The 15118-nt window shown below is 38.7% G+C and overlaps 1 protein-coding gene across 6 annotated transcripts in view; it reads right to left on the bottom strand.

The window, feature by feature from the left end:
• Positions 1-1929: 1929 nt before the first annotated feature.
• MSH4 (mutS homolog 4) overlaps positions 1930-15118 on the bottom strand; it is a 29118-nt gene continuing 15929 nt past the window's right edge. For 5 of the 6 annotated variants that reach the window (XM_057407147.1, XM_057407148.1, XM_057407146.1 and 2 more), the window contains 12 exons: positions 13927-14001; positions 13453-13517; positions 12730-12899; positions 9792-9928; positions 9250-9353; positions 8310-8434; positions 6299-6499; positions 5526-5644; positions 4841-4969; positions 4299-4473; positions 2598-2686; positions 1930-2255 (listed from right to left, as the gene is read on the bottom strand). In XM_057407147.1, coding sequence (XP_057263130.1) covers positions 2070-2255; positions 2598-2686; positions 4299-4473; positions 4841-4969; positions 5526-5644; positions 6299-6499; positions 8310-8434; positions 9250-9353; positions 9792-9928; positions 12730-12899; positions 13453-13517; positions 13927-14001 — 1575 coding nt within the window. In that variant the 3' untranslated portion in view covers positions 1930-2069. The remainder of the gene's footprint in view (positions 2256-2597; positions 2687-4298; positions 4474-4840; positions 4970-5525; positions 5645-6298; positions 6500-8309; positions 8435-9249; positions 9354-9791; positions 9929-12729; positions 12900-13452; positions 13518-13926; positions 14002-15118) is intronic. The other variant, XM_057407151.1, reaches the window with a different exon arrangement.

Below are 15118 nucleotides of genomic sequence, written 5' to 3' on the forward strand. Positions count from 1 at the left end.
ACCAAGAATGGCTTAAACTGGTAAGAAATGGGCAAAAATGGGATAGAAATGGCCACAAACCGTTTAGAAATAGAAAGAAAGGCTTAAAATAGGTTAGAAATGGGGGAAAATGGCTTAGAAACAGAAAAAATGGCTCCAGATGGGTAAGAAATGGGCAAAAACTTGGTTAGAAATGAAGAAAAATGGTTTAGAAATGGCCAAAATGGCTTAAAACAGGTTAGAATTGGACATAAAAGAGCTACAAATGGCTAAAAATGGCATAAATTGGGTTAGAAGTGGCCAAAAATGGGTTAGAAATGGTCAAAAATGGCTTAAACTAGGGACAAATGGGCATAAATGGGTTAGAAGTGGGCAACATTGGGTTAGAAATGGGGAAAAAAAAAGGTTCAAAATGGGTTAGAAATAGCCAAAAAAATGACTTAAGCTGGTAAGAAATGGGCAAAAATGGGATAGAAATGGCCATAAATGGCTCCTTCGCTCATTCTTTCCCTCCTTCCTTTTTTCCCCTCCCTCCTTTATCCCAAACCCAAGGAAAGCTGCCCCCAGCAGCAGCTCATCACTTCAGTAACTGCATTCACACAGGCACACGCACCCCGAAGAGAAGGCCAGAAAGATGAGGGGACAGCACCCCCAGTCCTGTCCCGCAGGCTGCAGAGGATGGTGGCATGGCTCTTCATCAGGCTCTGCTCCGCAATGTCCCCTCTCTGTTCCCATGCCGGGACAGGCACCTCAGAGCACCATGGGCCCCATACCTACTGAGCATCACGAGACATCTGCAGCAGAACCCCTTGAAGGTACTTTTCTTTCCCCGCCCCTCCATGGAGCTATGGACAATGCTACCAAAGACCCTCAAATTCAAGCCCATTTGCCTACCAAGGACCATTTACAGGTAATGTTAAAATAAGTTAAAGTTTAATGTTAAAATAAGTTAAAATAATGATGGAAAGCATCCATCTTTTTTGTGTTCTGGTCCTGCTCCTTGGCATACAGATGCCAGTGAGAAAACACACCAAAACCAAACTCCTTCTTGAGCATCTGTTTCGAGAGAGCAGTGCGCAGAGCAGGTAAACACAGAGTCCTGACAGGCTGGAAGCAAGCCCAAGGCTCTGAAACAAGGGTGCGCAGAAGAGGGGACAGTTCTGACGGGGTCAAACTATGCCAGGCTTCCAGGCACACCCCCAGAACTGTTCTTCCTGGTGCTGCAGCGGCTGACCCCAACAGGGACACGTGCACCCTGCCCAGTCAATGTCTGAAATGCGTGTCACTTCCCATCTGGTTCTTCTTGTTAAGAAACCTGAACACAGAAGACTTCCTTCTGCCACAGTCCTCACTGGAGTACACAACAAATACAGTACTTACTGATGGAGGTGATGAGAGAGACTTGGCAACGCCGGCCTGAAGAGAGGTGAACTGTGGTTAGTAGCTTAAATCAATAAAAAACCTTCTTCAGTAAAAAAACACAGTGTGCCCGTTACAAATGTTATTCTGTTGCGCTGGTATGTTTACAAAGATAGATACCTTAAAAGGAAATGGATGCTATACATATAAAATACATTTGTTGTTATAAATTACACATTGTGCTGTTCTGTATTACCTATTTAACAGATAAATGCACAGTAAATTCTCTATATGCACACATTTATGCAGATTTATGGATGCATGTTCAACAGTGCAAACAGAGTGTGCTTGTGCAAGACAAGTGGACCACCTGTTTCAAAGACTGCTTTTCCTTAGGCAAGATCTTTATTATCAGATGTAAGAACCGTAATAGCAGATACATTGGAAGAAAATACTAAACATTATACAACTTATTTGTCTCTAGAAAATAACAAAGGGGATGCAGTCCATTATCAAAAAGAACTGTGCTCCTCATCTCTAGTAAATGCTTTTACTTCAGGTGTGTTTTGTGGAAAAAAAACATGAAGCATATGGTCTTTGAGTAGTGAATATAATTCAGACTAAGCATTAAGAAATGAAAAATATGTGGAAAGCAGTGTTTTCTAATGCTATGGGGAAAACCAGAATCACCTTGCAGTCAGAACAATTAGAGCAACATCCTGTGCAATGCATTACTGTTGCTCATCACTCTGTCCAGGTGCAGGACAACTGGCTTCATACTTCTTCTTCAAGCCTTTCAAATATATCCGCAAACTGTCTGGATCCAATTGAGAATTTCTGGCAGTCTGAACCAATCTCATTGCTAAATGGTACACAGCTCTCTGTCTCATCATCTCAGGAGTGCTCTTCTGCCTGTGCTGTTCTCAAAAACACACCATGCGGTAAAACAGGAAATCAATTCTCTTCTGCTATTACAATGCTAATATTAGCTATTTTTCAGCCTCCTTCGCACCTCCTGATTCTTGACTTGTACACCAACGCTCCATCCTAAACTCCTTCACCCTAAGGACTGCTTTGGGCTGTCACCTAACAGCAACCTTCAGTGTAGTGTTTTATAACTGGTTCAGAAACACAGATTTTACCGACATCTACTTTGCTAAAACCAGGGGCAGTGCTTCTCCCATGTCCTTCCAGGAACAGACAATGTCTCTGAGTTTTATGAAAACTGAATTACTCCCTTACAATTTTCTATTACATACCAGGATTTGTTTTGCAATGTGATTTGTCATTTCCTTTGCATCCACAATGATAGATGATGGTAGGGAGGAAACTTCTGCAGCTTTTAATCCTAAATATATAAAAAGACAAATCAGGGGTTTTGATGTAATTTTTCCCTACCTTCCACACTATGTCTGCCAGAATTAACTTGACCTATTTTTTGAAGGGAGAAATTTTAATTTTTATTAAAATTATTTTTATATACATTTTCTATTTGTGTCTTGTATTGGTTTTAATAAGCAGTACAGTTTTAAGAGTTACAAACAAACTGTTTCCTGTGTTACCTCTGAGATAGGCTTCTACAAGAAGTTACTGCTGGCAGCACTGTAACTGTGCAGGATGAGGCACATGAGGGGTTAAAGCTGAAAAATGGCACGCTGGTGCTAGCAGCTTCTCTGTTCAATTCTTTTAATTGGGCAGGCCAGAAAATGCTGTGGTTGTGCTAAATGCACTCTCCCTTTAACCCACATATCTAGTGGATACGGAAAGGAAGAGATGTATGTTTTTGTCCCTGCACTAACACACTTTTTTGCCCTCTGCCTGTGGCCCTGGCTGTTCTCAGAAAGCTGTGCTTCCTTGGAGGCTCTCACACTGTAGGGTTAAAAATGAAAAAGGGAACCTGCCCTCTTTCTTAGAATTAAACTTTGCTCAAGTAAGGGCTGTTGCAGCATCTGAAACTGAGCTTGTGCAGCAAAAGGGAAGGAAGCTTATTCTGAAATTCTGATAAAGAAACATTCTAAGTCCAGTCAATGGAAGCCTGACTGGGATAATTCCTAGGCCTCAGTTACCACTAATCTGCAAAAGTCATGTGTAGCTAATTTTCTGCTGATTAAATGTCACCTAAATCAAACTTCAGAATCTAGTATTTGGAAATCTACAGAGTTCTGTAACTCCTTAAAAATGTAGCTATGCCTTACTGTCACTCACTCATTTCTTTATTGACCCATTATTGGCCAATCTGTGCAGTCTTAAATTTGACTCATTCTGAATCATAGAACAGAATCATAGAATAGCTAGGGTTGGAAAGGACCTCAAGATCATCCAGTTCCAACCCCCCAGCCTTTCCTGAGAACACCAATGCTTTAGTGGAACCTCTCAAAATCAGCCTTTGGCTGACACACTGTATAATTCCTGCCATTTTTAAAAGAAACTCTATGCCTTTTTGCTAACCGAAAAAGCCCAAGCTGCTATTTAAATGATATATCATTACATATGGCAGACACATCAGAGAGTTTTACATAAACCTCAGCATTCACAGCTGTAAGTCTCGCCAGAACTTTCACTCACTTCCATCATCACCTCGAGCACTGTGTGCCGAGTTTGGCTCATCTCATTCAGAGATGAATCAAGTAGCTACTCACATTATTAAAATTTTTTTTTTTTATAGAATCACAGAACGGTTTGGGTTGGAAGGGATGTTAAAGATCATCTAATTCCAATCCCCCCACCACAGGAAAGGAAAATTTCATCCAAGTTCTTCATACTACCCCAAAACTAACATCTCACTGCACAGTTAAAACACATAAGCATTAGGAACATATTACAGATCTGCAACTGTAACTCTGAGAGAGATACTAACTCAGGAGGAATCTGTCAGCAGAAAAACACTGTTAGATGCCTATTAACTGAAATAATGTCCTATATGAGGTTTACTAAGTTAAAGTCATAGTAGAATCCATTACCATAGTTCTTTTCCTCTGTATACCCTTTAGAGAGTGTGTAAGTGTAAGCAATTTTCTCCTTATTTCCAGCACTACTTCTCACATGTTGCACTTCAAAATGGTAGTTTTCCACATTGGGATATAAAGCATCTATATGACACAGTTCCAGGAAATGTGTAGCAAATAATGTAAATGCCTAAATAAGGAAACAAGAAAGAAAATTTCTGTTGGAAATGATTCTGGAATAAATTACAGTAAATCAGAAAAAATAGACGATCACCTAACTCATGACAGAGGTGAAACTTTCAACCCATCTAACACCATCTTCCTGTTTTCTAAACAAGCCTCCAGCCTGTGTGATTGCTGTGTGGAACTGCCACTGTACTTTGGAAAGGTAACAGCCGATTAAAAAGGTTCAACATTCGAGCATTCGAAGCTGTACGAAGCAAAACTAAAGGGACCAGGTTGTTCCCTTTCTCGACAGAAATGCAAACTTGCATGTATGATAAAATAATTAGAAGGGGTTTTTTTTTGGTTTTGTTTCTTTTCCAAAACAGAATTACCTTTAAATTCAACAGATATTCACAGGCAGCGTAACAAATGCCAATTCCTTCTTCAGCACTGGTACCTCTGCCAAGTTCGTCAATTATGATGAGTGATTTGTCATTAGCATTTTGTATGATGTATGTTATCTAAAAAAATATTTCACATGTTACTATCCCTACAAATCCATTTTTTAAGAACCCCCATTAGGAACAGTGCTGCTCAGAGGGATGCCCAGAGGGATACTCAAGGAATACTCTGCCTTATTCAGATGAAACTTAATATAGAAATTCTTAAAAATCATGTCAGAGCCTTTTCACAGCTTTCCAACAGCTGCCAATTCTAACCAAGCAAAGACTCCTCTTGCAGCATTCCTCCTCTTGTCCATTGAATATATATCACTTTCCCTCAAAACTGTATCATTTTGGGAAAGGGAACTGAGGGAGCTTAGGCTCATTTAAGGTCCAAGGAACAATAAAATGTCAAAACTACTGTCCAACAGAGCACTGATTTTTACTTGTATTGGCATATCTTGTTATTTAAGATATGCCTGGGTTTCTGTGGTTTATCATTAAGTAACAGACGACAGCTGAATTTCTGACTACTTTTAAAAGTACATTCTTTCAGTGGAATTATACTAGTACAATGCTTACTAGCCTAACAGTAAAAATGGGCCTTGGACCCTGACTTAGCCATGTTTAATACCTCTTTCATTTCCTTCATGAACGTTGAGGCATTTGTTTCTATATCATCATCCATACCTATTCTGGTAAATATCTGCTCTGCTATTCGAAAGGAACAATACTCTGCTGGGACATAAGAACCTATAAAACAAGTAAAATATGAGTTTTCTCATATCAGTGTGACATGACAATCTGGAACTTGCAGTTGTTGGGGACTGCACCCACAAACACATGGTGGACAAATTTTATTCACCACTTCTAAGTAATTTCATCCTAATAGGGACAGCGTCAGCCTATTAAGGTGTTTCTTCCATGCTACCAGCCTGCTGTGGAACAGGTGGTTACCTCCATCTTTAAGGTAAAAAACATGAGGAGTATAACTGAGACTCATCCCTGTACTCAGGAATTTCTCATGTTCCTTTTGGATTACCAACGCATATGTAGCTTGATGAGCATACTTCAAGGACACTTGCTATCAGTCTAATGTAAGGTGCTAGACTGGGTTAAGGCGCTCCAAAGGGCTGAAGCACACAACTGTACCTCTCCTAAGAACAGACTGGGGAGGCTTCCAGATACACAAACAGGGCCAGTGGCAGACCCAAAACCTTGCAGTGGCTTCTGTCAGCAACACAAGAGCTGACAGACTTGACAAAGTCTGACAAACAGACTAAAAAACACCTGGCACCATTTAGACAGAATCTTATTCTAGGAGCCAAATCATTCAACTTCAGAAATATTTTTAAGTGGAAAACAACTGTCTGCAGAAGATTAGTAACACAGAACATTATTACTCACCAATCTGTGCCATAATTTGACAAAGTGCAATCTGTTTTAGGTATGTTGATTTTCCACTCATATTTGGTCCCGTAATAATGACAAAATTGTTACCCTCTGTCAGATATGTATTGTTAGGCACAGGTTTTTCCACAGCTATCTTTTCAAGAATGGGATGCCATCCCTGCTTGATCGCTAAAGTATCCGTAAATTCTGGACGAACTAAAGCAGAAAAAGGATACAGGACACTGCAGAGTTGGTATGGAAAGCTTCACATTTTTAAGCTAGTGAGTTCTGACAAAAAGTCATTCTTGCAGAGCAAAAGCCAAACTCAGACTCTGTTCCCTGATTTTCACTTTCCTGTAGAGAGCAAGACTGACATGCAGCACTTGGGAAGAATTACCAGCCACTTTCAGGTACAGATTCTGACTGTCATGCAAATCTTCATGACTTGTTACTACAGAAAGAATCCCATAACACTTCATTTCTAAATTAACATTGTGTTTGTGTTCTGCAGTAAGTATGGTTAGACTCCAGTAATAAACTACAAAGAGCAAAACTTGAAAAGTAATTAAAACAGAAAACCTGAAAGCCAGTTTCATAACTAATATATCCTTATTAATTTATTTTTATACTGCTATGAGCACATCAAGTACAGGGGTCATCGACCCTGTTACTACTACTTATGTACCTTGTTACACAAGCACAAGAAAAGAGGAAGTAGCATTCCTTCTATTTCTGTTCTATGTTATTGCATTGATCATTTAAGGTCCCTTCCAACCCTTGGGATTCTGTGATTATCTGGGTACGCACTATGCCTACAAAGATCCACTTGATACTATCTGTATGCATTTCTGTCAGAATACAGTTCTTCTCTGAACCTGTTCCGTATGTTCTCTTTGTCCACCTCAATGGCAGCACCCCTGGCTAACAAAGTGTTGCTAAATTTGGCAGTCCGCTTAAATGGAGCAGACTTCAAGAGAGAAGTGCTAAAACAGTTTCTCAGCTTTAAACACTGGGGAACTCTAATTACCTGGTGTAGGTTTTAGTCACTTAATGATTTACAAGAGAGAGTCAACTGGTAAAGGGGACTGAAAGCTACATATGACAGTACGTTTCTTTTAGTGGATGCACATTCATGCCTGGCTGTGGAAACTGCAGGTGTAGATTTATGGGAGAAGCTAAGTGGCTTTGGTCTTGTTATTACTGCTGAAGAAGACTTGTGCTCTGATTCATCTGGTGGGAAAGACTGTAATGCTTCCATCACATCAGGTAATGCTCAGTTCAGTTACATATCAATTCATATGTTATGACTGGAATGACCAGCACATGAAGATTCACAGTCCAAACTGCGAAGTAAACTGATCCTGCTCGTGAACTGAGAATTACATAGCAGCACCAGTAATGATGGGCTAATACATCTCCTGAAAGGGCTTCTAGACCTGATTAAGTATCTACACCGTATTGTACTGGAGGTAGGTATTCCAGCTCAGCACTAATTGAAGACAACGTGATCATTTGTACATTGCAGAACTGGGCAAGAGAAGCGGGAGAAACAATATGACAGTAAGCATGTGATCCTGGATTCCTTACAAGAGTCTATTTCCAAAAACATCTAGATGTGCTACAGAAATTGAAGCAGATAAACAAAGGTAGCCACATATTTTGTTTTATGCTACTTAGTGTTGATCTGCTTATATTATCTTGTGTCCTTTCAGAACAGAAGTGTAAACTCAGAATGTTCACGGGCTTTGTACTTTTCAATAGAATATGCTTAAACTGAAAAGACTTCTGAAAAAGACTGGCTGTGAAGGCTTACAGGATCTAAATGGCAGAATGCAATTTCAGTGAATGGAAAGAACATCAGCACAAAACTGGCAAGGATTGGCCAGAGACACTCATATGAAGTCTACTGAGACCTAGAAAATGAAATTGTGGACTTAGCAATTGGAAAACCAGACAAAACAGCCTGGATATGCTCCAGCAGGAGGGACTTTACCTGGCCCATGACAGAATCAAAGAAGAAACTTACCATAATCAGAAAGGGTGCAGGCATGGGCAAATGAAAGCAGCATATCCAGCATGGACACAATGTCAGACAGCTTGTATAGGCAATGAATGTGTTCATAGATCTCGCTCAGTAGCTTACATACTATTCTGAAATAAGACAGCAATTTAGTTGTTCCACAGTACACTGTCACTTCATACAACTTACAGAAATAAAGCAAGTTAAAAATGTTCATACTACATACATTAGGATAGGTGGTTACTCATAAAATGCAATCATTTCTGCTAGATGCAAGCAAATGTATACATTTCTTTGAAGCAAATTAAGATTTTATATCATCATCTCAGATTAAATTCTCCCATCAGACCCAAGACTCAAATAGCAACAGCTCATAGGAAAGCTTCACAAAGGGAATGAACTAAAAATACAGCTATGGAAACAAGTATATTTTATTAACACATCAAATGCAATTCTAAGTCCCTTAGGCCTTCATGTTAATAAAACCCCCATATGGTTTCTAGAAAGAATTTCCATAAAACTGACATGCAATGTTATGCTTAGTGAATCTCCTGGAACAGACAGCAGAGCAACATGACAGCAGCAAGGGCAAAATACAGAAACAGACAGTTCTCCTGCAAACGCAAGGATTCTGCATTACAAACCTAATGCATTCATTGTGTCATTTTGCATAGATAAGTCACCCATAAAAAAATTAATATATATGATGGCCACCCTTATTAAAAAGTGCCAATATGTCTGTAATCACACTTAATACAATACACACTTTGTGGTTTGGTTGGGTTTTTTTGGGGGGGGGGGGTTCAGGAAGTACATGTCCTAAGTGTCACTTTGGATTATTTCTGCAAGTGGCCACAACTGAACAGAAATCCAGCTTTAAGAAAGTGTGTAAGTAGCTGTTAATTGGACAAATCCCATGGAATTAACAAATATTAAATGGTCTTACAAGTAGGTCATGTGATATATTTCTCTCAGGGACTCCTGACATCTTTCATTCATCTTTATTAAATCTGCTGAAGTGAAGCTATATGTGTTTTTCATTTTGGTGATCTACAGAAAATACAAACCAACAGTAAGAGCTGGCCATATTATCAGAAACAAAAAATAGTTTCTAAAATGTAAACTGGGAGCAATCGGGGGGGGGGAAGGATGGGTGGAGCAGGAGAAACAATGCCTGGTTTCATTTTTTCCATACACATTTTTATGGAAAATCCATGTAAGAGAAGCAGTTATCAGCAAGATATATAACTTTATCTTCACATACAACATAACTGCATGTGATTGCACATTTCTCACTATATTAATTAGAAATAGGGCAGTTATAAAAACATACCCATTACACCTTCATTTACTTCTAGATATCTTTACTGAAATTATTTTAATTGTTGCTTAAATTACCATTTAACGTGTCCTTTAATAATGTATTCTACATTTTTTATATACTAAGTATACAAACATATTATGCAAAAACATATCTAGTACAGATACCTTTGTAAATTCTGAAGGAAGTTGGCCATTGGGTAATGCTGAACAATCAATATTCATCTGGATAAAAAACCCACGAGCAGAGCTGAAACTTGTTTTCATTGGCAGGTTGTACTTTTCTGCAAGCTGTGTGATCATACCTATATACCATAAATACAGAGTGGACCCAAATTACACAGAGACTTGTGCATGCACACATATACGTGTTTGCTTTGGTACAAAGACACATACTGTTAATGAGATTTATAGGTGCTGCATGTATCAGGTAAGCAACATGACAAAAGGCCTTAGAGGCAGGTCTCCAGGGAGTTACTGAAGTAACTTATTAATGTAACAGATGTGGCTGCATAAAGCTATTGAGAAAAAAAAAAAAAATCCAGTGGAGAATCAGATAAATTCATGGGGCTTTTAAAGGCAGGTCATGCATCCGACCGACTCCCACATGGGCCTAACGATGGCAAGGAAAGTTTGCCCAAGCACCTAGTGTCACTGCCTCATCGATAGTGAGAGACGAGAGATGATGAGTGATGAGAGTGATGAACTCAGAAACTCTCAGTTTTTAACCAGTTCATGATTCTAAGCAATCTTCTTCCCCCAGACTGAGGGGTGTGCTTTACATTTGTGATCCCCCCCTTAAATCCATCTTGTTCCTAGCTGAGAAGATACCATATGTGGGGAAACTGTTAGATGATAGAAGAACATGTAGTGTTAAATGATGGGAATTCTGAATACTTCAAAGATGGTAATGGTGTAGTACTCCTGCAAGAAGAAAGGATGGAGTTCCTTAGTGGTCTTTCCCTGCTGCTCAAGGCTCTAAGCTTACCCACTCTCATATTCCAACCACTCCAAATGTAGACTAGCAATTGAGGACATTCTGTATATAGAATCACAGAATGGTTTGGACTGGAAGGCATCTTTAAAGAATTTAGTCCAGCTCCTCTCCCATGGGCAGGGACATCTTTCACTAGATCAGGTTGCTCTAAGCCCCATCCAACCTGACCCTCAACACTTCCAGTGATGGGGCATTCAGAACTTCTGTAAAAAAACTGTTTCAGCATCTCATCACACATTATAAAAAAATTCTTATGTTCAGCTTAAACATATCCTCTTTCAGTTTAAAACCACTGCCCTTGTCCTTTTAGCATAGACCCTGGTAAAAAAAAAAAAAAAAAAAAAAAGGTCTTTCTCCTTCCCTCTGAAAAGCCCCATACTGAAAAGCCCCATATTGTTTACATATCGAAGGTCTCCTTGAAGCCCTCTCTTTTCCAGGCTGAATAGTGCCTAGTCTCTCAGCCTTTCTTCAAAGGAGAGGTGTTGCAGCCCTCTGATGAGTTTTGTAGCCTACACTGGACCCACTCCAACAGGTCCTTGTTGTTCTTGTGCTGGAAAACCTAGAGCTGGATACAGTACTCCACTGGGGTCTGACCCGAGCAGAAGAGAGGGGGAGAATCTCTCTCCTCAACTTGCTGGTCACGCTTCTTGTTTATGTAGGCCAGGACACAATATGCTCTCTGAGCTGTAAGCACACATTGCCAGCTCATGTCCAATTTTGTGTCCACCAGTATCCCAACATCCTTCCCTGCAATCCATTCATTACCCAGCCCATACTGATACTGGGGACTGTCCTGACCTAGGTGCAGGGCCTTGCATTTCAACTTGCTGGACTTTAAGAGATTCTTATAGGCCCACCCTCAAGCCTCTCATGGTCCCTGTGGAAGGCATCTGCTCCCTCCCACCAATCAATTGCACCACTCAGCTTGGTATTGTCCACAAACTTGCTGAGCGTGCATTCAATCCATGTCCATGTCACTGATGAAGATGGTAAATTGTATTTGTCTCAGTATGGACCCTTGAGGGACACCACTTGAGGGTTTCCACTTGGACATTGAGCTGTCGCTCACTGGATGTGGCCATTCAGCCAATTCCTTATCCATCTCATATCTACCTCTCATTCCTTAGTCTATCTGTCAAACCCATCTCTCTCCAAATTAGCAGCAAGGATGTTGTAGAGGACTGAATCAAAGGCTTACAGAACTCCAGGCAGACAACATCAGTATTTCAGTCTTAGTCACTTAAGAGTTTAATCCAGTAACAAGGAAAAGAGAAAAGAGTCCCTTCTGCAAGCGTGTGGGCTACAGGGAAAACAGGCACACGGAAGACTTTCACACATGCTGGATTCCCAGCAGCTACCAAATACTGGAAGGTTTAGGAAATGAAAAACAATAGCCTCTGTACTTTTCACTGTGTACTATGTAGAATATAAGACTAGAAAGGAAGCTCAGAACATATGACAGATGCTAAAGTTTCTGATGCTCTTTTAAGTTTCCAATTACATAGTAAATGAAGAAGATGGTCCTCTAGCTAGAAATCAACATCTTATACTAAAAATGGAGATCCATTCCAGAAGGCTGGGGTTTTTCTTTCTCTTTTGACTGATTAACAGGAAGATTACTAAAGCACAGTAACAGACATGATGGTAAAATTCCTTTCATTTGTGTTTTCCAACTCTTAGTAGCTTGGCTAAAAAGCAGTTCATAGATCAAGACTGCTTAAAATATAAAGAACACAGAATTCTGATATTTTAAGTCAATAAGCTAAACTAAAGATTTATCTGCTTTATGCAGAATGTTTTAGGTGGAATAACTCTGTTACATTACTTTAACTTTATTGTACTTTCAGAGAATAAGGATCAACAGACTTAAATATAGGAGCCACAATACAGTTGTTCAACTTCATTAAATAAAACTGAGTTTTTACCTACAAAAAGGAGAATCTCTGTATGTATCTTAAAAGTACTTCGGTTACTTATCAATGCCAATCAGTTTATAGTAACTATTTTTTACACATTAGAAGGTTACAACAGATAGGATTATATGGCTTCTATATGCCACGTGCAATATACTTTGAACTTCAAATAAAAAACAACTTGGTTTAGAAATACCTGCTATGTCATCAACAATTTCTGTGTATGTTCTACGAGCTATGTCGAGGAATTCATTGATGTTAGGCTTAACAGCATAGCACTTCTGGGTCCTCATGCTCAGACATCCTTTTGTGTACCTTGTATCGTCATTAATGACAGTTGTAATCTTTTCAAGTATAATTCCAAATCTGCAATATTAGTTGTATTGCTAATTAGCTACATAATATTTTACTATTTTTATTTGTAATAGCATCCCAAAATTACAAATAAGAGCATTACGAATTACTGAAGCAAGTTATGCACTGTTAAAACAAACCACTAAATTTCATGTCTACTTTTGCCTCAGAATGAAGTATGACTATAGCCAACTCTGACCAAAGATGTCATTCAAATGTTTGGGAGATAGAAATTATTTCTCAAAGATACAGGCAACTCTTGATTTTTGCATTGCTATGGGGATGCTGGGAAATCACTACTTTTGTCTTCTCAGAATTATTTCTAAAAGAGTTCAGTACATCAGCAACTGAAGTGTCACAACTAACTTTCTGGTTCACTTCCCCCCCCCCCTGTATTTTTTGTTAGTTGAAAACCAGATTTTTTGACAATTAAAATCAACTTTTAGGCAAAAGAACTGAGCTATACCTGTAACTACAGATAAGCAACGATGCAACATCTTAATTCTCACACACATTCTTAACATAAGAGCTTCTAACACACTAGCTAAAGTATCCTGATAAATACCTTGTATCTTCAAGAGAACTGTAATAAGCCTTTAGCAGCGGTGTGGTACAGTTTCTTAAAGCAGCCTGTTGAAGAGTAAAACATGGACGTGAAGAGTTAGGGAGTTTTTTAGCCCTTTCAAAGGACAAAGTTGTCAGATTCACTGAGGCTACATCAGTGGTTGGATAATCTGAGCAGGAGTTTCAGTTAAAGGTCTGTTATAAAATCAATTATTCAGGTAATGGTAGGAATCCAGTCCTTAAAAGAGTATCAGACTCAAATACGTATTTCCAATAATCTTAAGAATTAACAGACTGTGTTGACAGGATCATGTTCTGATAGATTGAAGTAAACTTACCTTTTTTTTTTTTTTTGACTTGATGATACCTATTGGTCCCTTCCAGCTTGAAATAGTCTATGAAATTTAACAAACTGCACTGTATAAAAATAAGGACGAAGCAGTCTGTGCTTTATAAAAAAAATGGCATAACTTACCTTTAGAGGCTCCACAAGTTCTAGGGTATGTTTCAGGTAGATTAAATTAGTTATTTTTGATTCAGCAGTTTTAACCTGTTGAAAAATTTTACAAATATTGGAGGTGTTTGTATGTCTGCCTGTTTGAAGAAGTACTTAAGAACTAGCAGAACTCATACTGTTAACTGTAACACCTTTGTACTTTTAATAAAAAATGCCACAATACTTTATAAGCTCACTTCGACAACTTGATGTGTAACAGCGTAAAAAAATGCTTACCTAAATTTTACATTGCCTATTGTGATAGCTTGCCTACCAGTAGCTAATATTTTCATTTGTCTGCACTGGTAACGATTGACCAAGCCACGAAAACTTCTAATCTCCTACATAGCTCTGTAAGCTCTACAAGCTCATAAACTCTTTCAAATACAATACATTATTCACAACAATTAAGCAGCATAGCCCTTTTCAGAAATGATGTTAAATACAACATAACCCAATTTGGTTGACTTATCCTTGGTTAATATATTTATGTCCTTAAACATCTACCCTTGTAATTAAAAATAAATCCAATAAATGTTTAAAAGTTTTGCTTACATTAATGACTAACTTAACCATGTTTTGTCCACATAGCCATTCTAACTTGTTTTCTATGCCCATTAATATTTACAGTAAAAAATTTTGCTGATGATATTAGAGCATAGCATGTGTAATGCATAGCATATGTACTACGTATACACTGTGTGAGGGATTCTAAGAAACCAACATAGATAAGCACACTGTTTGGTTCCGAAGAAAACCTAACGTCCGTTTTCAGTACAAATGTAGGAGTTGACCCTGTGTGAAATCTTTTCTTCTTTGTATATAATAACTCTTTATTCCTGTGGTAGAGGGCATCCCTTGCCTTATCTTAACCTTCTATATGAAGTAATTTTTCTGTAAAAGACAAGACTAAATAATGCTACATGTATGAATGGAAGAATCATGATCTGCAAATACATGTGGGGTCTAAGTCCCATGATGGAATTGGACATCAAAAGGACAGACACGGTCAGACGTGTAGAGCTGGTATTCACAGAGTGCACCTTGCTAGAATAGTTCTTACAGGAACTAACTGGTGTTAAAAGAGGATCTTTGTACATGCTGCACTTCAGGCTCAAAGGGAGAAAATGAACAAATACAGTCAATAGTCAGTAACTCTTCCATATAATGT

This window comes from Pezoporus wallicus, unplaced genomic scaffold (genome assembly GCF_028554395.1).
Source record: "Pezoporus wallicus isolate ANWC-B61680 ecotype Strahan unplaced genomic scaffold, APGP_CSIRO_Pwel_v1 contig_8805, whole genome shotgun sequence".
NCBI classification, from domain to species: Eukaryota; Metazoa; Chordata; class Aves; order Psittaciformes; family Psittacidae; genus Pezoporus; species Pezoporus wallicus.